This window comes from Zootoca vivipara, chromosome 8 (assembly GCF_965207765.1).
Source record: "Zootoca vivipara chromosome 8, rZooViv2.hap1.1, whole genome shotgun sequence".
NCBI classification, from domain to species: domain Eukaryota; kingdom Metazoa; phylum Chordata; class Lepidosauria; order Squamata; family Lacertidae; genus Zootoca; species Zootoca vivipara.
Genome location: NC_142591.1, coordinates 15,942,821 through 15,966,920, shown reverse-complemented (window position 1 = coordinate 15,966,920; position 24,100 = coordinate 15,942,821). Strand labels below are relative to the sequence as shown.

The window sequence follows — 24,100 nt, the reverse complement described above, 5'->3', positions numbered from 1 at the left end:
ATTAGATTTATGTTGCAAAATGTTAGCATGGCACCATCAACTGTGAATGGGTACATCTATGTTTGTGTGTTAAGTGTAGCTGTTATAATCATTTTTGCAAAGCACTTAGAGGTGTGTGGGTTGTAGGTGGTTTTTTGTGGGGTTTTTTTACAATCCAACAGTATATACATTTTGTTAAATATAATACAGAATAATCAAAATCTGTAAACTGCAGCTATGGTTGTATTACAGTGTAATCAATATTGAATGTAAGGATCACGATGCTTTATATATATAAGTGGCTTCTTTAAAAAATAAATGCTCAGGTTTCCTTTTTGTTAAACACAGAAAAATAAATCTGATCTTTCCCCCATTTCATGGTCGTCAGGAAAACAGAAAATCCATGTGCGCCATTTGCTGTTGACGATGCCAGGCCTGCATTTTGCCATTTAAACTCAGGTCCTGTTTATACCCGAGATCAAAAAGTAATTTGTGAGTCACCCCTGACAGTTCTTAGATATTAGAATGTGATGCAGTATTTTATTGGAAGAAAGCCGGACTCCTTCCGCGCTTAATTTACCATTCTCTTCTTGTCTTAGTCATCGTGGTGCTGTACGTGGCGCTGAGGCGGCAGAAGAAAAAAGACACTCTCATGACCTCTAAAGAAGACATCCGAGACAACGTCATCCATTACGATGATGAAGGAGGTGGCGAAGAGGACACTCAGGCTTTCGACATCGGGGCCCTGAGGAATCCAAAAGCAATCGAGGATAACAAAATACGCAGGGATATAAAGCCAGATGCTCTCTGCTTACCTCGCCCCAGACCACCCGCAGAGGACAACACAAATATCAGAGATTTCATAAATCAAAGGCTGAGAGAAAATGACGTCGATCCCTCAGCACCCCCTTATGACTCACTAGCGACATACGCTTATGAAGGAAATGGATCTGTAGCTGAGTCTCTTAGCTCTATAGATTCGCTTGCAACTGAGGTAGATCAGGATTATGACTATTTGAGTGACTGGGGACCACGTTTTAAAGTCTTAGCAGACATGTTTGGAGAAGAAGAAAGTTATAATCCGGATAAAGTCACTTAGCTGGGGGCAGGGAGGGGGGAAGAAATGTAAACCTACAACAAATTTTAAAATAAACAAGCTTTATAGGAAAGGATTCCTTTGATTATAAGAGACAGCAGCTGTCCCAGTGAGCTCCTATATTTATCATACCGTCAATCTTGGTTTACCTGTTTGTCAAGGGAAGGAGCATCCTTGGCAATCTGTTTCTTTTCTTGGTGGATTTTGTTTTTTATTATTACTTTGGAATCACACTGAGACAACCTCAGGCCTATTAGCTACAATTTACCGATACAACACAGAAAGAAGGATAGCTTTCCGGCATGGTGGTGGAAGAGTGGTAGATTTTTCTTAATTCCACTGAAGTGCCTATTGAAACTCTTACTATTTAAAGTGGAAATGACTGCAGCAAATGGCGCTAAGGGAAACTGACATAAAGAGGACATTAACTTTTATGTCAAGAAGCAATAGCCGCACGCTGACTTCTGGTTCTTTTAAAACAAAAAGTGTAGAACAGTGGCTGGAATATGTCTGTCCAGCGATTGCAATTCGGTGGAGATTGTGTGTTCTGTTTGGTTTTGTTTTTTAACCAAGGAAGCAAGTTGTCTGCCAGGACATCACATATTTCTTATGCCTACACTTCACACGGGAAAGTTTTAAAAAGCTGTTATTCCAATTCAAGTTGTAAAGCCCACAGTCTTTAAGTGAATATTTAAAATGTTCTTCAAAATGTTACACTTTTTCAAGAATTAAAAAAAGAGAGAGAAGTGATGGAAGTATACATTTCTTATTTGGATGATATAGCCCTTGCAGAAAGCTCTTCGTATTCAGAGAAAGGCTACTAGTGTTTTTGGAGGGTTTAGTCAGATGGAGGGGATTATTTGAGTATCCCTTTTGCTGTGTATAGCTAAGGTGGTATATGTAAATAATATCATTGCTTGTCTGCAGCAGAGATGCCAACTGCTCATGAGGTGTTTTGTTTTTTTAATTGATTGTCCGTATTTCCAAAGCTCTGTCCATAAGAAAGTAACTAAACCTGTTATGGACAGAGTATATCTGACTACTTTCCATTTGAGAAAAATGCATTTGTAAAATTGAAATGGTTGTGTATGGATAATAAGAGACTTCAAAAACCATGGAGACTTCTTTCCCAATTTGCTGTATAATAATCTTAATTATTAGACAGAGAATTGGGAAACAGTTCTTCATGAGATGCTTGCCCACTGGTTATAACCAGTCTTGCCCTCATTCTACCCCACTGGTGCAATGAATGGCTGGATTGCCTATAAATTGCCAAATTAAAACTTGGCAACTCTGTTCTGCAGATAAAGTAAAGCCTTTACATAATCCACTAGCTATACAGAATCCTTTTGTATACTAATTCATTCTATGTCCCCAATAGAGCCTGCCACATGTGCTGTAGTCTACTGCATTAATCCACAAGGGATGGTGTGGGATATTTCAGGTGGCATTTCACCATCAGAAACTCACCATTTGCAGGGCCGGCCCTAGGGCAAGGCTGGGTGGCGCAGGGTGCTGGGCCGCCGGGTGTGTGTGTGTGCCACGCCCGCCAGACAGCCGCGTTGGGAAACGGGGCGGGGGAGGTGCCAGAGGAATCTTAGCACCACGGCGCCAGGGCGTCAGATATGCTTAAGATGGTCCTGACCATTTGGCATGCTTTTAAACACCAATGCCCCATCTATCTAAGTAGATCTGCATGTGTAAACAAGCTTATGCACACCTTGTCATGTACACACCAGAATATAGGTATAGGTCTTTTCCACACTTAACCCTTTGCCCTTCTCTTTCCAGGCAGAGGCCTGCAGTTTAATACTCTGTGTCCAAGCACATTTTCTGCTTTTTCGTCCAGAGCTTTCCCCGCTTTTAAAAGCCAAATTGGAGCAAATGTCAATTCAGGTTTTCCATGGATTGATGTTGTCTCCGACTGAGCTTTAAAGAACAGGTTTTCACAGGGGAAGATCTCCAGCAAATAAAATAATCATAATAGGTGCTCAGACACATGCCTGGAAAGAGTAGAGGAAAGGTACGTGTGGATAAGCCCATAGTTTATTTGCATTGCATTGCATTGCTTTCAATATGATGTGTATTCAGATGTGCACTCTCCTCCACATTCTGGTGCAGCTAGTCATGAACAAATACTATTTAAAAGTAAGATTACATCAGACTGGGGTGCCCCTGTGTCACTTGTTTGAGTATTGTAAAAGCAGGGATAGATGCAGGCCTAGAGGGGATGGTGAGAGGAAGAGAAAAAGGTGCAGAAGTCTAAAGAGTCTGCACAGTTGGGTTTTCATTTCTCCCAATTAACTGAATTGTATGGATGAATCAAATGAAATATATGTCCTATATTTTCCTGTTTCAAAAGTCTTTAGAGAGCTATGCAATGCAAGAGTGAAGTGTGTGTGTGTGTGTGTGTGTGTGAGTGAGAGAGAGAGAGAGAGAGAGAGAGTCAGAGTCATTTAGGAGTGTTCAACAGTCACAATATTAGACTTTGATATATAGATTTTGGAAGCAGACTGGTGTGTTTTGGAGCTGCTCTGTTCCTAATTTGACTCATTATTCAGGACCGATTTGACTCATTATTCAGGACCAATTTAGATCTGTTTTCTCCCCAGTCACTATAATGGGTAATATGAAAATGGATAGAACTTACCACCCTTTTGGCCAAAGTAGATGAAATCTGCAGACATGACAGCCCTTCCAAAGTGGATTAAGCCTGCCAAACCATAGGTGGATGCATCCAGCAGTGTTCGTGGAAGGCACTTTAAACATCTGATTAAAAAAACACAAAATGAAAGAAAAGTCTAACTTTTTTGATTTTCGGACAGAATTACTTATAATTTGCAGGCATGGTCACCCCTCCCAATGCAATGAAACCTGCCAAATTTCTGAAAGATGGCTGCAGCGATGGTTCTGCAAGGGCAGATTTTATTATTTGGGATGAATACAGGAGAAAGAGTGATAGTAAAAAAGAAGAGGAGGAAGAGGAGGAGGAGGAAAGACAAAGAGCATAGATGCCTAACAAAGACTGGGGTAGAGAAAATGTCACACACATCCTAGGGAGGGACCCTGTCACTCCACTTTGATGGTGAAGTAGATAATTGGCTGTTGCTGAGTCAGCTGACTACAGCTTACAGAAGGCAGTGGGAACTGTTGCGTTGTAGTACCTGCATTATGATGATGGCAGCACATTGGTTGTTATTCCCTTGCTTAGTCTGGTGCCTCAGGAAGTAAATCTCTTCTGATACCATGCAGTGTTTTATTCCTAGCAATTTGCCACTTACCTGCCACAACATATATGACTACAGTGGTACCTCGACTTACGAACGACTCGACAACCGAATTTTTCGACTTACGAATGGGGCAAATGGCCGCACGCTTACGAATTTCTCGACATCCGAACGGAAACCGCGGCGGTTTTAGATAGGTTTTTTCCGGCTTACGAATTTTTAGATGGGGTTGATTCGACTTACGATTTTTTTCCCGTTTCCAATGCATTCCTATGGGAAATTGTGTTTCCAATGGCACTTTTCGACTTACTAATTTTTCGACCTATGAAGGTGCCTTCGGAACGGATTAAATTCGTAAGTCGAGGCACCACTGTACTTGAAAGTAGTTTGGGTCTTCCACACTTCAAAGCCTGCCTGCCTGCCTGCTGCCATAACGATGAACCCTTCCAAACTGGTTGAGAGGGCAGCGTCGATGGGGAGTGTGCATGCACTTAAAAAAAATTCTTTGGAACATGAATCATTGTGGAAGAGTCCAAAGTGCCCTTAAATGGTTGCTTTGACATTCTAAAGAGCTGACCTTCGCTGAGCAAGGTTGCTGCTTTGAAATTAATGTGCTGACTCTATGGCCCTAACATGCTTCTCAAGCTCTGTTTCACAACACACTTATTCAAGGAAGAGAGAAAATTTATTTGCTCCGAAATCAGCGTACGATGGGAGAGATGAATGCAAAAAGGGCCTCAAAGAAGTGAAAGCTTATTATTAATAGCAATAACAGGACCAATAAAAAAGAATAATTTCCACAGATGAGGAATTTTATGTCCCATTAGCTTGGTCCTTAGGGCTTTGTGTTTTCATAAGCTAATTCACAACAGCAGTGTACCAAAGTAATTTCCCTACCCTGTTGTGTTATATGTTGGTTATATGTGCCTTCCCCTCTTCAACTTCTCCTGAAGCAATAACAGCAATTTTGTGTGGAAGGAAATCATTGGTTTCAATATGCAGGACACTGTGGCTTTTATTATAGTTGTTATTGTTAAAATAATTCTCAAGAGTAACATTTAAAGTCCTCCGGCTCTACTGTTTTCTGATAACCTAAGAAAGGTAAGTCTTTGGGACAAAAAGCATACTGGTCCAAAGTAAACTCATTTAAATAAGCAGAGGCTCTGCAGGAATTTGGTGAGGTTAACTTGGTGAGGTTGTGGCATAGGCTGTTTTTAGAAAAAATTAGTATAAATGAGACCTGAAACAAAATGTCACAGTGTACCTTTTCTCCTAGGACAAATTCAAGGCTTAGTAGTCTATGGTAGGGGAATATAGACCATTTGCTCCATATCAATTTTGCATGCGTTCATTTGTAAGATCATTCTGTCCTGTTTTCGTAACAAACTGCAACTTTAAAAAAAAAAATCCATACAAAAATCCCAGTTACATATGCATTTAGTTATGTAGCTTCTCAAACAATACCCACTTAAACCAGGGGACCCCAAACTAAGGCCCAGGGGCCAGATGCAGCCCAATCGCCTTTTAAATCCGGCCCGCAGATGGTCCAGGAATCAGCATGTTATTACATGAGTAGAATGTGTCCTTTTATTTAAAATGCATCTCTGGGTTATTTGTGGGGCATAGGAATTCGTTCATATTTTTCCCCAAAAAATATAGTCCGGCCCCCCACAAGGTCTGAGGGACAGTTTGCTGACCCTTGGCTTAAACATTCATTTTATCTCCATGTACACATTTTACCATGTATTTCATCTTAAAATTTCCTAATACATTTTTGGTATGTTTGTTGAGCCAAGAACGCTATTGTAAAATTCAGCAAAGTGCAAAATCCAAAGGATAATTATGTTTTGAGGCATGTATTAGTCCAGGAGTTGCAAATTCTATCTGTTCACTAAACCATGTAGAGCCAATGAATTCACTTCCATTTTATGTAGGCCAGTCGTGCTATGCCCATTATGAAAACAGTCATTTCAAAAAAAATCTATCTTTTTCTTTGTCCTGTGCTGGACACCTGCAATTATGCTAACCAGTGGGGTGCTAACGTTTCACAATAAAAAGAAAATTTGTTCAGTCTCTTGCCCTGATCTAAGCAAGGTGCTAGTTGTGCTGTGCAGCTGGTGGTGTAAGAATTTGGGTGAGAATTCAAATTGGGATACACGCCTTATAGCAATGCAGTGTGGATATGTGGCATATTCACTTGGGTCCATCACTGAATGTTAACCATAGATATCAGCCCAGTAAGTGATACACATGGAAGTCTGTTTTTTTTTTAATGATCTCTTTAGCTTGATGGGGTGCGTCGTTGAGTGAAAACAAGCAATAAAATAAATAAAAACAATTTGTCACCGACAGTGTCACCCAACCAACTAGTTCAGGCATGTCCAAAGTCTGTTTTAGGGGCCTAATCCGGCCTGCCAGTCGATTTAATCCTGCCCCCGTGGCAGTATATGTCCTGGGGTAAAATCCTAAAAAAAAAAATCAAAAAAATCTCAGCAACTTCAATCCTAAATAAAGCTCAACTTTGGTCAGCCCTCAAGCATGTTCACTTCATCAAATCTGGCCCCCCTCTTTGAAAAAAGTTTGGGCACTCCTGAACTAGTTGGTGGCAAGTATTTCAGTGTTCATCTTTTGATCATGCTATTGTTACTCAAGCTCAGTCCTTTTGAGTTCTGCATTTTGTTAAATTTACATGACCTTGGCCCAGTGAGGCAATGTGTGAAAATAACATTACTGTTTTCAATTATCCTGTTCTTATTTGCCATACTGCTGTCATTTATTGCCCATCATCAAGTAGCCATCTCCACTCCCCCAGGGGAATTGTATTTATTATGTTTCAAATCCAGGATAGCTTTCTACTACATAATTGTGTCAGGGACATGGGGTAAAGTAAGGAATGCTGAATGGGAATAGCTATACATAAGCAGCTAAATATTACAATAATGATCCTCTGAACTTCTCAGAGTCTGCTACTCCCAGACTTGAGTGGGCATGAATTTCCCACACCCTTCATTGCCTGAGAAGATGCCTCCAGTGGGTATTCCCACAGAGGCTTAGAATTTGGCATGTTCAATGGAAACCATTTCAGCACACCTGATCTTCAGTGCTGTCAACTTTCCCTTTTTTGCGGGAAATTCCCTTATTCAGTGCCCTTACTTTCATATCTGGGAGTTGACAGCCCCATAGGATTCCTTATCTTCAAATCCGGGGGTTGACAGCTATGGGTTAACTCCAAAACGACAACAGCAGAGTAAAGTCATTATAAGAAAACATGGTTCAAATTGTCCCAAGTGTTGCTAATGTCATCTGACTTTTCCAAAACAACATTGGTATCTATAAAGATGGAAACCAAACAGCTCACTTGGTAGGTAAATGACCAAAACTTCTGCAGAGCTCACATTCATGTTTGATTATTGCTCAACTATCCACCATCCTTAGTAGGGGAAAACAGCCTTCCTAAGCAAAGACTCGTTGGGAGGAGGGGAATGCAGTGACTATCTAGACGAAGGATCAGGTTGCAAGAGCAAGGCTGGATCCCACTTGTCCAAAGTGATGTATGGCATTGTTTACCATTGTGAGTGAACAAAATATAGAATTTATAACAAATCACCACTAGCCACCGTTCTGTTTCAGATCTGCTATCTAATTACCTCCAAATAATTTATATTTAACAAGAAATTCAGACACATGAAGGACCAAGTGATAAAATATGTGCAGAAAGGGATGCATACATCTTCGGAGGATATTTGTATTCTGTTCTGCTTTACGTTCAAGCAAATCATTATTCAATTTACTGCCTTGGCTCTTTACACCCCGGATGGAGATAATCGGATGTTTGTTTAACTAACAGCCCAGGACCAAGTGTTTAAACTGAAGAAAAATGAAGAATGGAGTACTCAATTATTCTTGATAATAAAAGCAAGATTCATTCATCTCCGGTAGAAATAAATAGCCTTTCCAAAGATGAGAGGTTGAGAATGAACATCATAGGGGCTTCAAGATCTATAGCTGCAGAGCAGAAGTCCTGAACCCATTTACAAGCTAACCTTCAGACTGTGGTTATTAATTTGACTGTGGAGATGTGTTATGTTCCTGCTACAGAGATTAATCAAACTTATTCCAGAAGTGACCCAGGCAATTCCATTCTAAAGGTGCCAAGTAGGAAAGTTGCTGACAAAGAAAGTTCTAAGCAAATTGGCCGGGGTAATGTTTGTAAGTGCTATATATATATAATGCTATATATTAAAGAATAATACATAACCAGCCCTGATCTATGGCTTTGCCAGAGATATGGGCTCACACATTGCAGATTGGAAAATGTATCATGTTTGTTGAACTTTCATCAGTTATAATGAAAACACCCTATTATCTCCACACACCAAACCAAATTTATTTACTAAGAGGCAATGCAGAAGTAGAGAATGGGTAGAATTGGACACAAATAGCTAGAAGGGGGAAGGAGGAAAAGTTTATAAAGTGGGAAAGAAATGGTAGTAACAAGACATTGTCATCTTAGGTGTCAACATCCTTTCATATGGACCCAAACATAGAAGAGGGTTGGGGGGCCATGTAATAACTATGTAATTTTCAACTAGTTGGCCAACTTATCCTTTAAGCACACCTGGATTTTATGAAAGCATCCTTCATTCTACAGGTCACGAGCAGCCCTCATTTAAAGAGCAGTAATACAGTGTATGCCTTATGTACTGATAGATAATATCTATATTATATGATTGCACATTCTCCAGGTAGCAATTCAATATGACAGTCATAACCTGAAGCAGTTACCCACTTTCAGATACCGTATATCAAACCAGACACCTACTTTAGACCAAGACAAATTGCAGCCATTGATGCAGTTAACAATTAAGCCTAATAATCAACCATAAGGTAGGGGGTCACCCATCACTAATAATTAGTGGGACATGCAGTGTACTTTTCTTATTCCTCTTCTCCAGCTGAATCAACCCTAACACAAAAGCACTTGTTTTGCTCTGAAGATCAAAATGGATGAACATTTAGCACAGCTCTAGTTCATACAGATATATTCTTACATCTTTCTATATCTGTTTGTTTCAACAATGACAGTGATAAGAGCCTGAAGCCAAACCACAGTGGTAGCGCTTGTTTCCTTTGTCTTTTGGACTCCAACTGATATATTTTTATCTATCTTTTGATAAGAAATATTCAGCATGTTCTGAAAACAACCTCTGAGAAAAATCACCTTTATATTGTGTCCAAATGGAGATGACAGGCCCAGGCTTCTGGCATAACCTCATACAGAATTAATGTTCTCATCAAAAATAGTAGTGTGACTTATTGGGTCATGTATTACTTTTATTTTATTTATTTTTTTAAAAAGCAAAGCAAAGAATATTTTCTTGCAACATCAAATGTGCATAGTAGGCACTATGATTCCCACCTTTAAAGCTCCCCCCCCCCGCCTGCATAGCTAGCTTGTATAGTTAAGGAAACCTACACACTGAGTCAACTCCTTTGAGCCACAAAGGATGATGAGGGTAGATAGCTATTGTTATCTAGTTATTGTTATCTTGTTATCTAGTTATTGTTATCTAGTCTGCTCCACAAGAATAGAATTCCATTTCTCCTTGAGTGTCACCAAATCTGAAGATACATAGGAAATTGGAACAGGACAATCTGCTGCTGGTTCCATTGACTATACTGATATACAGAGAGAGATTATTATTAATTTCTATTCCATACTTAGAAATGGAAAGTGTAATGCTGGTGGTCAACAAAAGAGGTTTAAAGATTGTCTCAAGGCAAATCTAAAAAAAATGTAGCATAAACACCGACAACTGGGAAACACTGGCCTGCGAGTGCTCCAATTGGAGAACAGCCGTTACCAAAGGTGTTGTGGGCTTTGAAAACACTCGATCTCAGGACGCAAGGGAGAAACGTGCTAAGAGGAAGGCACACTTGGCAAATCCACACTGTGATCAACTCCTGCCTGGAAACCTATGGAAGACAATCTTACCCAGCTACAAGTGATCGCAGGAGGAGGAGGAGGAGGAGGAGGAGGAGGAGAACACGACGACAGAGAGATGTGGGGTACTTAATGGGAAAGTCCCATGAAGCACCTCATTTTAACTCATTATTCCCCAGGACAATGCATGCTCTTTAAAAATTAAATTTCTCAAAATTATGATATGAAGGAGGTGATAATAGGAAAAAGGCCTTTCTTCCTTGGGTCTTGATTATGCAGTGTAGTTTCTAGGAGACAAAATTTAAATTGTGTCTTATGGCAGGCTCGAAATGGGTCATTAGTCCCCAGTGAAAGGGGAGCATTTGAGGCAGAATGGGGGTTAGTTATCCCTGATAGAGGTCACACAGGAGGAAGCTGTAATCTTTTCTTTTAAGGAAAAGAAAAACCATCACTTAAAGTGGCAGCAAAATAATATTGGGGACATTACTGGGTGTGTTTTTTAAACAAACAAACAAACAAACAAACACTACTGGCTTCCTCCTCCGAAGTTGTTTTCATCCCACCCACACCCCTAAAATGAAATCACTAGTCTGAAGTAACTAATTATGACAGGGTAAGTCAGTCCTCTAAGATTTATGATGCTGTTCCAAGACAAGCACATAAATGCAGCAAAGGCATCCACATTGCATTTAAAAAGAAAAAGAAGCAGCAAGCCATTTTGCCATTTCTTTATCCCAGAACTTGCACCTTGTATTCTTACTTCTCTTTATATTATTGGAAATGGAGGGCATTGTAAGACAGGCAACAAAGGACCTCCATATTGGGGGGCGGGGGGATAAATAAAGGCAAGCCATTCTGCCTTTTTTAAAATCAAAGACCTCACAGCTTGTATTTTTCTTTATCTTTACCTTCTTGGAGGTAGAGGAGTTCTGGTTTGTTTATACTGTGGATGTCAAACTATCCCAACTCAGGGCACTGCATGAATTTCTTCCATTTATAACTTTTCTTTTCTTCCATGGTTTTTTTTTTTTAAAAAAATTAAAAACAAACTTAATGAAAAGAAAAGAAGAAAAATAGAACAGGAAATTCAAAGTCTTCTTTCAAAGGTAGGTCTTAACCCTGGTCTCACACAGAAAGTTCTCCAAGTTCTCACCTAGGAGCTCCCCTTTCTTTTCCTAGCCTCTCACCCTGGAAGCTCCCCCCTTCCCTGCCTCTCATACAGGGTCCTTCACTAACCATAAAAGCAATAAAACAATGGAAGAAAAAAGGGAAAAGAGAGAGAGAACTAAAAGTGACTTCCGATTCTCCACCTGTCAGTTATATATAAAAAGAATACTGAAAGTATTCACTCCAGGATGACATCCAACTGTTCCTCTTTCTGCTAAGTGATATTTTACCTATCTTCAGATCCAAACTTCTCAAATTCATTCATTTCCCTTCCACACAAAAAGTCCAAAAGGGTTTCTCCAGTTATTATCATTGATAATTATCAACAATAATCTTTATCCAGTCCAACATAGCAACTGTTCCTCCAAGAACTTCAACAACCATTCCTCCATGTTGAAAAATGATAAATCATTTCATCTTTGTTCACACAAGAGCCTCTCCACTAAAGTTTTATGTTATATATGTTATATTTAAGGTATAGCACAGAGTTTCTATTTAGCTTCAATGGGATTCTGATGCTCAGATATGAATGTTGATGCTTCAGTGCTGGTTAAGAGGCAATGTACTTTATATGAACTACAGAGTAACTTCATATACATAAGATTTTTACAAAATTTTGAACAGTGTGGAGAGAGAAGAGGGAGAGTCCCCTTGCCTCTCATAATACTGGAAACCCAGAATCATATAATAAAACAGACTGGACCACCTATTGCCAGTCAAGACAAAACAAGTAAGTTTTATCACAGGACAAAATTGAACTTATGGAACTTCATTGCCCAAATTCATCAGGCATTAAAACAGCTCTTTGGCAGATTCTTACAGGTTAAATCCTTAAATTGCCATTGGCTTTGACAGTCAACCAGAACCTCCATATGGCAATATAATTTTATGCACAAGATGGAGGCAAGCTGGCAAGAAGAGCTGATGCCTTCAAACCCTGCCAATGTCTTCTGGGTGGCTTCTGTTGCAATCAGAAGGTTGGGGGGAGATGGACCTTTGTCCAATCCATCAAGCCTCCTTTGTTTCCTAGTTCTTCATAAACATTGCTGGGGGAAAAATTGAGACTCCCCCCCCCTTCACTCCTAGCAGCTTACATATATGGTTCCATCCATAACTTCATTTCAATTGACTCTAAACTGTCGAGACACACCACAACTGTATCCCTTGCCTGGGGGGACTGGAAGGAGTGTTTTCCCATCCTCTGCTGCTCAGGTAAGAGCAGAGGTCCTGACCCATGTGGAAAGAGGGCAGGCCTCTTTCATTTGGTTATATGTGACTTCTACTAGTAACTAGGCTAACACTGTGCTGCAGTAGCTCGACTGCCCCCTGGGGTAATAGCTGAACAGGCTGTGTCTTTTAATTGCAATGATATCTGATATGTCATTTTCCTGAGGATTGCTAATCAGACAAACAACATTTTATGATATCCTTGCCAAGGCAAGGCCTGTGCTTCCAAGAAGACAGCTTGTTCCCCTGGCATCAGTTAGGTATGTTCTGGCCCTAGATTTTTTTTTATTTTATGTGTGTCACCCTTCTGCACTGTTAACATTATAAATGAACCATCAAAGATTTATTAACATCCCATGTCTTTTCTTCCTGCCAGTTTCTCAGCTACCCTCTTTATCCTGCCAACCTATCACAAGCTTGCCAGAAATCATACTTTTCCCAAAAAAATTTAAAGTTCTAAAACGAGCTTTCCCTTAAATTGCTCTCATCGAACTGCACCTGCAGTTTGCTCTTCGCCAGGAACTAATCTCCTCTACTTGCCCTGATAAAAATATAAACTACCATCAAAGCTGGGTCCCAGGGTGGGAGTTCTCTTGTCTCAAAAAAACAAACTAGCAAAAAACCCCTACAGTGGTACCTTGGGGTTATAGATGCTTCAGGTTACAGACTCCGCTAACCCAGAAATAGTACCTCGGGTTAAGAACTTTCCTTCAGGATGAGAACAGAAATCATGTGGCAGTGGCGTGGCGGCAACAGGAGGCCCCATTAGCTAAAGTGGTACCTCAGGTTAAGAACAGTTTCAGGTTAAGAACATTCTATACAAGATCTCAAAGCAGCTGTTTTATTACAGAGAAATTTCAGGAACAGACTGGAAAGGGAAGTTGCTGAATTGGAAATCATTACCAAGCTTAAAACCATGGAAGCACCTTGGATGAATAGAGACATCGGATTCTTATCTCATTATGCATGATCAAGCTTTCTTTAGCACCTCAGCCCAGGACTAATTGCAGCCATCAGCAGCCATTAACAGCCATCTACAGGTTTACCACTCCCATCAGCCCATCTCCCATTCCCACCCCCCACCACCACCCTCTGTATATATATAGGGTCTGACACTTCTGTTTCTAGTGTATCTGAAGAAGTGTGCATGCACACGAAAGCTCATACCAAAATATAAACTTAGTTGGTCTTTAAGGTGCTACTGAAGGAATTTTTTTATTTAGGTTAAGAACAGACCTCCAGAACGAATTAAGTTCTTAACCCGAGGTACCACTGTACTAGCCAAGGATCTCATTAGTTTTCCTTGAGAGAAAATATATGCCATATTTGCCACCTATGAGCTGAAGTGAAGTGACTTTTAAAAGCCACAATTATGTTGCATTTCTAGACTGGACTTCAACATTCAGAACTTTCATGAATACTCAGAGAGAGCATGCCACCACTGTGTTGCCACTTGCCAAAAGGAAATATGAAGGTCTCAAAAATTGTAAACTTTGCATGCATAACCTAAACTTTGCATCTGTCTAGGGATGGACAGATATCAGTCCATTTCAGGTTCACATAAGTCCTGTTTCCCCACTGAAATGCAATTTTGCAAGTCCACATGAAAATTCATATTTGAATACTTACCGTATTTTTCAGTCTATAAGACGCCCCCATGTCACCCCCTATTTTTGCAGCAACAACCAATCGCCAGTCCACCCTCACCATTATCCATTTATAAGACGCCCCCGAATTTTTGACATTATTTTTAAGTGAAAAAACCTAGTCTTATACACAGAAAAATATGGTATTTATCACAAAATACATATTTAAATGTGCATTTTATCTCAATGTACAGATTTCTAAATGTATCTTAATATATAGAATTTGGTACACTGAGCTAAAAAAAAATGCAAAATTCAGAGAAGGGCAAAATCTAAAGAGAGAGAGAGCATTAAGTGTTAGTCTGGAAAGTGTAAATTAAGCCAGTTTGCTTTTAAAAAAAAATCAGACCCAATGGCATTCTCCTCCATTCCTAGTTCTGACAGTCTTTTAATAAGCAAATTTTGTGATCACATTAAAATCAAGAAGGGACGGGGAAGCACTATTATTTTCTTTATTCTGGGAATTGGCATGCTGCCTTAGATTTTGTAAAAATATGTATTTTCAATCTGGCTTTAAAATAAAATGATAAAACACAGAACAAAATATCTGCAAGAACAATGACTTAAAAGATCTGGCAGCTGAAAGCAGAAGACAGCAGCGATAAAACTGGGAGTTAAAAGGCTGGATGACTTCATTTGGCCTTGGAAAAAAAATGGTACCAGGTAGGATTCCCTGTGCAGAACAATCAAGTGGAGCATTTAGTGAAGGCCTTCATTTTTCAATGAGACTTTAAATGGAGGGGTTTTTTGGGGGGGGGGGGGGTTAGCCGAGTCTGGAACTGTATTGGGCTGTGTATACACTGCACCTTTTAAACATTCTGGGCATTGTAGTTTGTTGCGGGTTTGTGGGAATCCACCCCTGTAAATGGCCCCTTGGCCATCTCAATCCCCCAAGTTTTGGATTATTAAGTATCAATATGCAGTGGGAGAAAAGCAGGCATATATGACAGACCACACAGGCTATAGATGCACAGAACTCATTAGGAAGTTTCACTAGACTCAAGAGAAACCATTTGTTTGCTTCCCTTGAAATCCTTCACTTGTTCCGCCTTAGGCAGGGCCTCCAGACTGAACTCGGAATTTCACATCTGGCCAAACATGGCAGGAACCTTTCCACAGGCAGTTAAAATCCAGCGCTTCTGTATGCTCATTACTTTTAATCATATTGACAGACAGTAAACATTGGCATAGGAATTATGGGAAGGCTGATCCTATAAGCGTGTCACTTTCTGCTGAGTAACAAGAATGCTTTTTAAAAATAAAAATAAAATAAAAACCACCCTCCTGTCAGGAGAAATATACCTGCTGAATTGCTGATGGAGTAAAAATGTTATCTTAAAGGGTCATACAAGCTCATAGACCAGCAGGGCTGGGGATACTGCCAGCTGCCTCCTCCGCTCCCCATGATAGAAGCCTGCGGAGAAAATAGCAGTGATAGGAACTGAGCTGTCTGTTTTCTGATAAGAAAAGAACTGGACTGCATTTTTGCTAGGCTTGAAAAGTTGCACTCAGCAGATTCTGTGCTGCAAGTCACAAGTCAGACTGACTCCAAAGTTCATGGCCTGTGCTAACCACCAAAGAACCTGGGCATTCAACCAAGCTGATGGGCTCATAGGGGGCTTGCCAAGGCATGAACTCTAACTCTCTGTTGCTTCTACCAAAGAAAAGAGTTAAGAGGCAGTGTCTCAATCTGTTCTCCTTTCTGGTTTGGAAAAAAATATATAATAAAATCCACCAGCCAGAATGTCCAGTGGGCAGGAAACTGAAACAGTAGAGGAGAGAGAGAGAGAGAGATTAGACAGCACTGATTTGCAGAAATTGGGCCCTGATGAGTCCATTAGCGCCCAAGAAAACCAGGAAGAAAACAAGAAACCAGTTGAAGCAGGATGGAAGGTGAACTTCAGGGAACCAGCAGGATGTTAATGTGTGGTGATGGCTTCAGTTTACGAGATTACCAGATTTATTAGAATTCAAGTTTTAATAAATCACTGGGGTGGTTTTCTCTCTAGTTTACATGTTGTGGATGTTGTTTTATTTGATTTCGTAGCCATCCTTCACGTCCAGGGAGGGGTTACAACAATAGATGAAAATCAGCTGGTTGTCAGGAGCCATTGAAGCACTGCACAAAGTGGGGACCCAGTGCTAAGTACAATCACTCCACCTTCATATCAGTTGACTCAACAGGAGAGCGATCCTGCAGGGAGCTCTCTGACATGCCCAAACTCAGCACTAGGCAGGATCATTCCCTCTCCATTAGGAGAGAAGACCATCACTCTTAGCACTGGGCTCAGGAAAGCAGTCAGGCATGCCAACATACTCACTCAGGAAGTGGCATGGAGTCTATTCCCTTCCCTTTTAAGATCAATTTTGTTGCAGTCTTAAAGAGAGAGGTGGAGACTTCCAAAAGCTTCTGCACACTCCTTGTTAAGCCTGACCTTGCTGTGAACTTAAAGGAAGGGAGACTCGCAAAGCCTTCACCTTCTAAGACTGCAGTGAAATTAGTGTTAAAAGGAACTCCCAAAGGCTTCTCCCTTCCCTTCCCTTTAAAACCAGATCTCACTGCATTGAGAGTGAAAGGGATTTTGCAGGGCAGGCAGCCCCTCCACTATCCCTTCTCATCTTGGCAACAGTTATTTGCCAATAGATTGTGAGTGCTGGGACCCTGATCTACATAGAGTATACTGGGCCCAATAAATCCTGTTAGAATCCCTGAATATAGAATAGGTTTCAAGAACCATTGGTCTGCCAGATGTTTATGCAGTACAATTCCCATCGGCCCAGCCAGCATGGCCAGTTACCATGGATGTGAGCTGTAGCAGAGCAGCATCTTGAGGGCTAATGATTTCCCAAGCCTGGTATAGACAACAATCCTTTAGAAAGACTAATGGTTTATAGGATAGCTCAGTCGGTAGAGCACGAGACTCTTAATCGCAGGATTGTGGGTACAAGACTCACATATTGCAAAAGATGCAGTGGGTGGTACTATATGGCCCTGGTGGTCCCTTCTAACTTACAATTCTATTATTCTGTTGAATGGACTGTGCATGGACAGTAACTTCATATAAAGCAGATTATTTATTTATTTATTTATTTATACTCCGCCCATCTGGCTAGGTTTTCCCTGCCACTCTGGGCAGATTCCAACAAATACCAAAATACATTAAAATATCACAGATTAAAAACTTCCTTAAACAGGGCTGCCTTTAGGTATTTTCTAAATGTCAGGTAGTTGTTTATCTCCTTGACCTCCAATGGAAGGGCGTTCCACAGGGCGGGCACCACTACCGAGAAGGCCCTCTGCCTAGTTCCCTGTAGCTTTGCTTCTTGCAGTGAGGGAACCGCCAGAAGGCCCTCGGCGCTGGATGTCAGTGTCCGGGCTGGACAATGGGGGTGGAGACGCTCCTTCAGGTATATAGGACCAAGGCCGTTTAGGGCTTTAAAGGTCAGCACCAACACTTAGAATTGTGCTCGGAAACGTACTGGGAGCCAAGTAGGTCTCTTAGTACCGGTGTTATGTGGACTCGGTGGCTGCTCGCAGTCACCAGTCTAGCTGCCACATTCTGGATTAATTGCAGTTTCCAGGTCACCTTCAAAGGTAGCCCCACGTAGAGTGCATTGCAGTAGTCCAAGCGGGAGATAACTAGAGCATGCACCATTCTGGTGAGACAGTCTGCGGGCAGGTAGGGTCTCAGCCTGCGTACCAGATGGAGCTGGTAGACAGCCGCCCTGGACATAGAATTAACCTGTGCCTCCATGGACAGCTGTGAGTCCAAAATGACTCCCAGGCTGCGCACCTGGTCCTTCAAGGGCACAGTTATCCCATTCAGGACCAGGGTGTCCCCCACACCCGCCCGTCCCTTGTCCCCCCAAAACAGTACTTCTGTCTTGTCAGGATTCAACCTCAATCTGTTAGCCACCATCCATCCTCCAACCGCCTCCAGACACTCACACAGGACATTCACCGCCTTCACCGGTTCTGATTTGAAAGAGAGGTAGAGCTGGGTATCATCCGCATACTGATGAACACCCAGCCCAAACCTCCTGATGATCTCTCCCAATGGCTTCATATAGATGTTAAAAAGCATGGGGGAGAGAACAGAGCCCTGAGGCACCCCACAAGTGAGAGCCCAGGGGTCTGAACACTCATCCCCCCCACCACTTTCTGAACACGGCCCAGGAGGAAGGAGCGGAACCACTGTATGGCAGTCCCCCCCCCCAGCTCCCAACCCCTCTAGACGGTCCAGAAGGATGTTATGGTTGATTGTATCAAAGGCCGCCGAGAGATCCAGCAGAACTAGGAAACAGCTCTCACCTTTGTCCCTAGCCCGCCAGAGATCATCAACCAGTGCGACCAAGGCAGTTTCAGTCCCATGATGAGGCCTGAATCCCGATTGGAAGGGATCCAAATGGTCCGCATCCTCCAGGCGTGCTTGGAGTTGTTCAGCAACCACCGTGTAACTGGACCCTCTAATTCCATCAGCTCCATCCATTCTGAGCAATGCTCAGGGGTGAAGGAAACCATAATTCACCAACAACTGGAAGGCTGCAGGTTAGCCACCCCAGCTTTAAAAGGTTTTGCTGCACCGTTCTAACATCAATTCCTGCTTTCATCTACTCCTCCCATGATGCTGACTGAAACAACTATTTTCATTCTGCCGCATGGTAGGGCTAGCCTTAGATACAACCCTCTTTCCTATCTCATATATACATATATATATCTCCACTTACATGAGAGATAATTACAAGGGGAGGTTTTTTATTATAATAATACATTTCAGCTTCTCCTTGCCTTTCTTTCAATCATCATGCTGCTGCATGCTGAAAATAGATAATAATAATGAAGCTCTTAGAAAAGAAAGAGAGGATTCTTAAAAAGAAATGTTTATCCCAAGAGCAACCCTCAGCACACAGAAAGATTGAAATGCAGCTGCCAAGTTTTAACATTTGCCTTGTTGCCAATGACTCAATCGAGCAAGTCATTCCGAAATGCCCCCACTGTGCTTTGGAGCATCTGAACTCATAATCAAATCTGTTTGATACAAAGCAACCTGCTGTTCTGAGATTATCTCCTTGGTATTACTTCTTTTTTTGGGGGGGGATTTCAGCATTTGCAGCTGTTTTCCCTTTTCACTGGGAGCTACTTTAATTGCTTCTTAATAGATCACTAATTATAGGTATGGAAGTTTAGATGGTTGGGCACCACAAATTTAAGAGTTTTGATTTTTTTTAAAATAATAATAATAATAATAAATAGTATGGAAGTGGTTTAAAAACATGTATTAGAGATGCTTCTGAAATTCTCCTCATCCAAATTCACCCCCAGGTTTTGGACTTCCAAAATACTTGGACTTTTTCTTTCTTTTCTTTTTTTGCAAAACTGGAACTCATGCATAGTTCCATTCAACACAGAGTTTTGTACAAAGCACTGTGCATGTATTCAGTAAATTGGGAGTGACTCTCAGGGACATCTGTATAGGAGGGATAGACAACATGCTGCCCCACAAATGTTGTTGAAATACAACACCCCTCAACACCGTGCTTGGTGGAAGTGATGGAAGTTGAGAGTCCAACAGCAACATCTGTAAAGTAAAACCTTTGTTGTCTACGATTCTGGCCTAGGAGACTCAGCAGTAGTGCGAGAAAGGTATTGTTCAAATCTTCTTCTCCCATGAACTCTGTAGATGGCTCTAGGGAAACTGCAATGTCTCAATCTCAGTGACCTGGTACAGTGTGAAGATGGTAACAGTATTAACATAGGAAGCAACCTTATACTACCATTGGTCCATTTTGCTCAGTACCATCTAAACCAGGCACCCCCAAACTTCAGCCCTCCAGATGTTTTGGACTACAATTCTCATCATCCCTGACTGCTGATCCTGTTAGCTAGGGATCATGGGAGTTGTAGGCCAAAACATCTGGAGGGCTGCAGTTTGGGGGTGCCTGATCTAAACTGTTGGGCAGTAGCTCTCTAGGATTTCAGTGTAGCTGCTCGCCCAACCTGGAGGTGGCATGGATTGAACCAGGAACCTTCTGCATAAGAAGATATGCTCTACCACTGAGCTTCCTCCTTTATCTCAGTACCAGATTTAGAATGATGCACTGAGCCAAGGGGGCACAAAATTGAGAAGATCCACCATTGACAAGATCCTTTAGGGGCAGCAAATTATGGCCTCACTCAGGGCACCATACAACCAAATATTATCCAACTCCACCCCTGCTTCTTTGAATAGCCTTTCAAGGTTGTTGCAGCGATTACTGAAATGTGGTAGGTAAATATTGTAATGCACACACATACCACTATAGTTTCTGGTATAAACTGTTCCTCTCCCACCCCCACCCCCCAACATTTAAAAAACTTGCTAAACCTGATTGCCCAGAGAAAACAGTGAAGCAAACAAAAACTAAGGGAAGGGCCATAGCTCAGTGGCAGTGTCCTCCTTGCAAAACAGAAGGTCCCCGCTTCAATATCTGGCATCTTGGGGTAGACTAGGGTTGGGTAGGGTAGGGTGAGACTCTCTGCCTCAAGTCCTGTTGTGCCAGTCGTAGTCAGTGTAGACAGTACTGAGAAAACTGGGCCAATGGCTTGACTCAGTATAACACAGAGAATACCTAGAATTTTGGTTCAAAATTGGGAAAGGAGTACGACAAGGTTGTATATTGTCTCCCTGCTTATTTAACTTATATGCAGAATTCATCATGCGAAAGGCTGGACTAGATGAATCCCAAGCAGGAATTAAGATTGCCGGAAGAAATATCAACAACCTCAGATATGCAGATGACACAACCTTGATGGCAGAAAGTGAGGAGGAATTAAAGAACCTTTTAATGAGGGTGAAAGAGGAGAGCGCAAAATATGGTCTGAAGCTCAACATCAAAAAAACCAAGATCATGGCCACTGGTCCCATCACCTCCTGGCAAATAGAAGGGGAAGAAATGGAGGCAGTGAGAGATTTTACTTTCTTGGGCTCCTTGATCACTGCAGATGGTGACAGCAGTCACGAAATTAAAAGACGCCTGCTTCTTGGGAGAAAAGCAATGACAAACCTAGACAGCATCTTAAAAAGCAGAGACATCACCTTGCCGACAAAGGTCCGTATAGTTAAAGCTATGGTTTTCCCAGTAGTGATGTATGGAAGTGAGAGCTGGACCATAAAGAAGGCTGATCACCGAAGAATTGATGCTTTTGAATTATGGTGCTGGAGGAGACTCTTGAGAGTCCCATGGACTGCTAGAAGATCAAACCTATCCATTCTTAAGGAAATCAGCCCTGAGTGCTCCCTGGAAGGACAGATCGTGAAGCTGAGGCTCCAATACTTTGGCCATCTCATGAGAAGAGAAGAATCCTTGGAAAAGACCCTGATGTTGGGAAAGATTGAGGGCACTAGGAGAAGGGGACGACAGAGGACAAGATGGTTGGACAGTGTTCTCGAAGCTACGAACATGAGTTTGACCAAAGTACGGGAGGCAGTGGAAGACAGGAGTGCCTGGTGTGCTATGGTCCATGGGGTCACGAAGAGTCGGACACGACTAAACGACTAAACAACAACAACAACCTAGAATGTACTATGGTTCAGCTGAATTTTTAGAAATGTGGAGCTTTGGACCAAATTTGGCTTGAGATAAAAAGGGGTGGGGAAAAAAATCAGGTCCCTCTTTTCACGTTTTTCAGGGTAGAGTGTGATTTTAAGGGGTGGGCTAAACCTACTAGACCTCTCTGAAGTCCCATTAAGTGAGGAGCCACCATATTATTCCACAAAACTGTAGATGGCAGCCACTAGCCAGGTGGAGCCCATAGCACTCTTGTAAGTTTTGCCCACAACCCATCCTCCAATTTGAGAAAATGCCACCCTCAAATTTCACAGCAAATTGGACCCATGAAATTGGTTTGTGGGCCATGAGGAACACTTCCTCTATCACCAATTTAAAATCTCTTAAAATTAATGTTCTGTTATGTTGTTATGCTAGTCCACTGATTTCAGCCGGACAACTCTAACTTAGTTGGATATTGCCCACTGTTTGTATTGAGCCTGTGAGTCACACTTTCTTTGATTCTCACACATGCACACGCTCGCTCATAGGATGAAGGCATATTTATCATCAAAAGCTATTGCATTCTATAATATATACTTTGTAGGATGTAATTATAGATTCCTGAAATGTAAGAAGAGCAAGTTGAGCCCAAGGCAACTATGATATAAATATTTTAGAGAGTCGTGTTACTGGGGTTGCATAACAATGAAACAAAACAAAAGGGCATGGTTGTTAGGTTTACACTCACTAGCAAAACCGAGAGGAGCTGAAATTCAGATCAAAAGTCGTGGATCAGTCACTTCAAAATCTCCATACAAAGAGTTGATTCTGAAACCCAGCGTTCAGGGAATTATGCTGAGACCAAAAAAAAATCACTATTGGGAAAATGTACAGGATACACAAGAGGGTCGCCATTTTCCTCCTTCTGGAAATCATGCTACATCATCACCAAACAATGTGCCTAGCCTCATTTTTAAAGATTTTTCCAATCCAATAGGCAACTATTGAGTGCAGTGCAGTGGTTTGCTCTTGTTTAATGTAAAAAAAATAAAAATGGAGCCCATTCCACCAACTTGTAACCATCCCAAGCCCTGAGCTGCATATACTGAGAGAGTTAAGTATAGTGCATTAATTTCCTGAAATTGGGAATACTTAAATGCAGTGCTTTTTTCAGGGGGTACTCAGGGGCATGCAGTACTGACACCTCTTTTGCTATGGTAGTTAAAAAACAACGTGACACTTCTTGTAACAACTTCATGGCGAGTACTGGCACCTAATTTTCTAGGAAACAAAACACTAGGGGGGGGGGAGTCTCATGGACATCAGAGAGCAGGCTGCTACCCTCCTAGAAAAACAAAAACAAAAAAACCCTATGCTTCCTTTCAATGTTGTTCCGAATTCTCTAACTACCCAACACGGCTACCTACCTGTACCCAAGAGATGTGCATCTTGGAGTATGCAGAACCTATAAAAGCAGAGCATCTCTAGTAGTGAAGATAAGTAAGTCTCCAGCTCCTAGTTATGAGAGTTTTAAAGGTCTGGCCCTGGGTTTTCCCCAACACAGGCTTTATGAGCTAACTACTTTATTGCTTTTCTGGCAACATGAGCAGCTTTCATGAGAAATACAGGTAAGACAGCATGGAAATTCAGTCCAACAAAGGCATAGGGCAAAGGTTGGCATTTCTTTCTCCTCCATTCCTAGCTATTGTATACTTTCTGCTCTCTATTTTATCCCCCAATTTGGTTCTACTTTACAATAATTGATAAACCAGAGCAATTGAGGGCCTGAACTAAATAACCTGAAATGTTAGGGAAAATGCACTTTCAGCAAAATTGTTTTGTATTTCAAAACTATTCTCTTTTGTATTTAGTGAAACATCATAATATCACTTTATTTTTCAAGAGGTAACATGCAGGTCTATCTATTAAAATTGGAAGCAGACACACAGAGAGATGCAATAATGGATAGAAGATGCTGCTATATAGGAATCCCCAACTGAAGGACCAAGCAAAACCTTTGCTTCTTAATAGTACGAATCTGACCTTTTTATTAGTTCAAAGTCTTTTACAAACATCCTCTAAGAGTCATCCACTTACAAAGATCCTCAAGGCCCATCCACTTGTCTGATGGATATAAAACATGGATCCAAACAGTTTTCTGCTTGTTCCATGATTTCTAGGCATGGGTCTGAGTGGTTTTGTGTTTGCCCCCCCCCCTCCTCCTGGAAAACCTGCTCTTTAGTGCTAAATTGGAACAAACATTAATCCATGGGGAACTCAATTT

At 41.4% G+C, this 24,100-nt stretch overlaps 1 protein-coding gene across 1 annotated transcript in view; it reads left to right on the top strand.

Moving 5' to 3' along the window:
- CDH12 (cadherin 12) overlaps positions 1-1,824 on the top strand; it is a 432,344-nt gene extending 430,520 nt beyond the window's left edge. Inside the window, exon 13 of the mRNA XM_035126166.3 lies at positions 579-1,824. Coding sequence (XP_034982057.3) covers positions 579-1,078 — 500 coding nt within the window. The 3' untranslated portion in view covers positions 1,079-1,824. The remainder of the gene's footprint in view (positions 1-578) is intronic.
- The last annotated feature ends 22,276 nt before the right edge of the window (positions 1,825-24,100 follow it).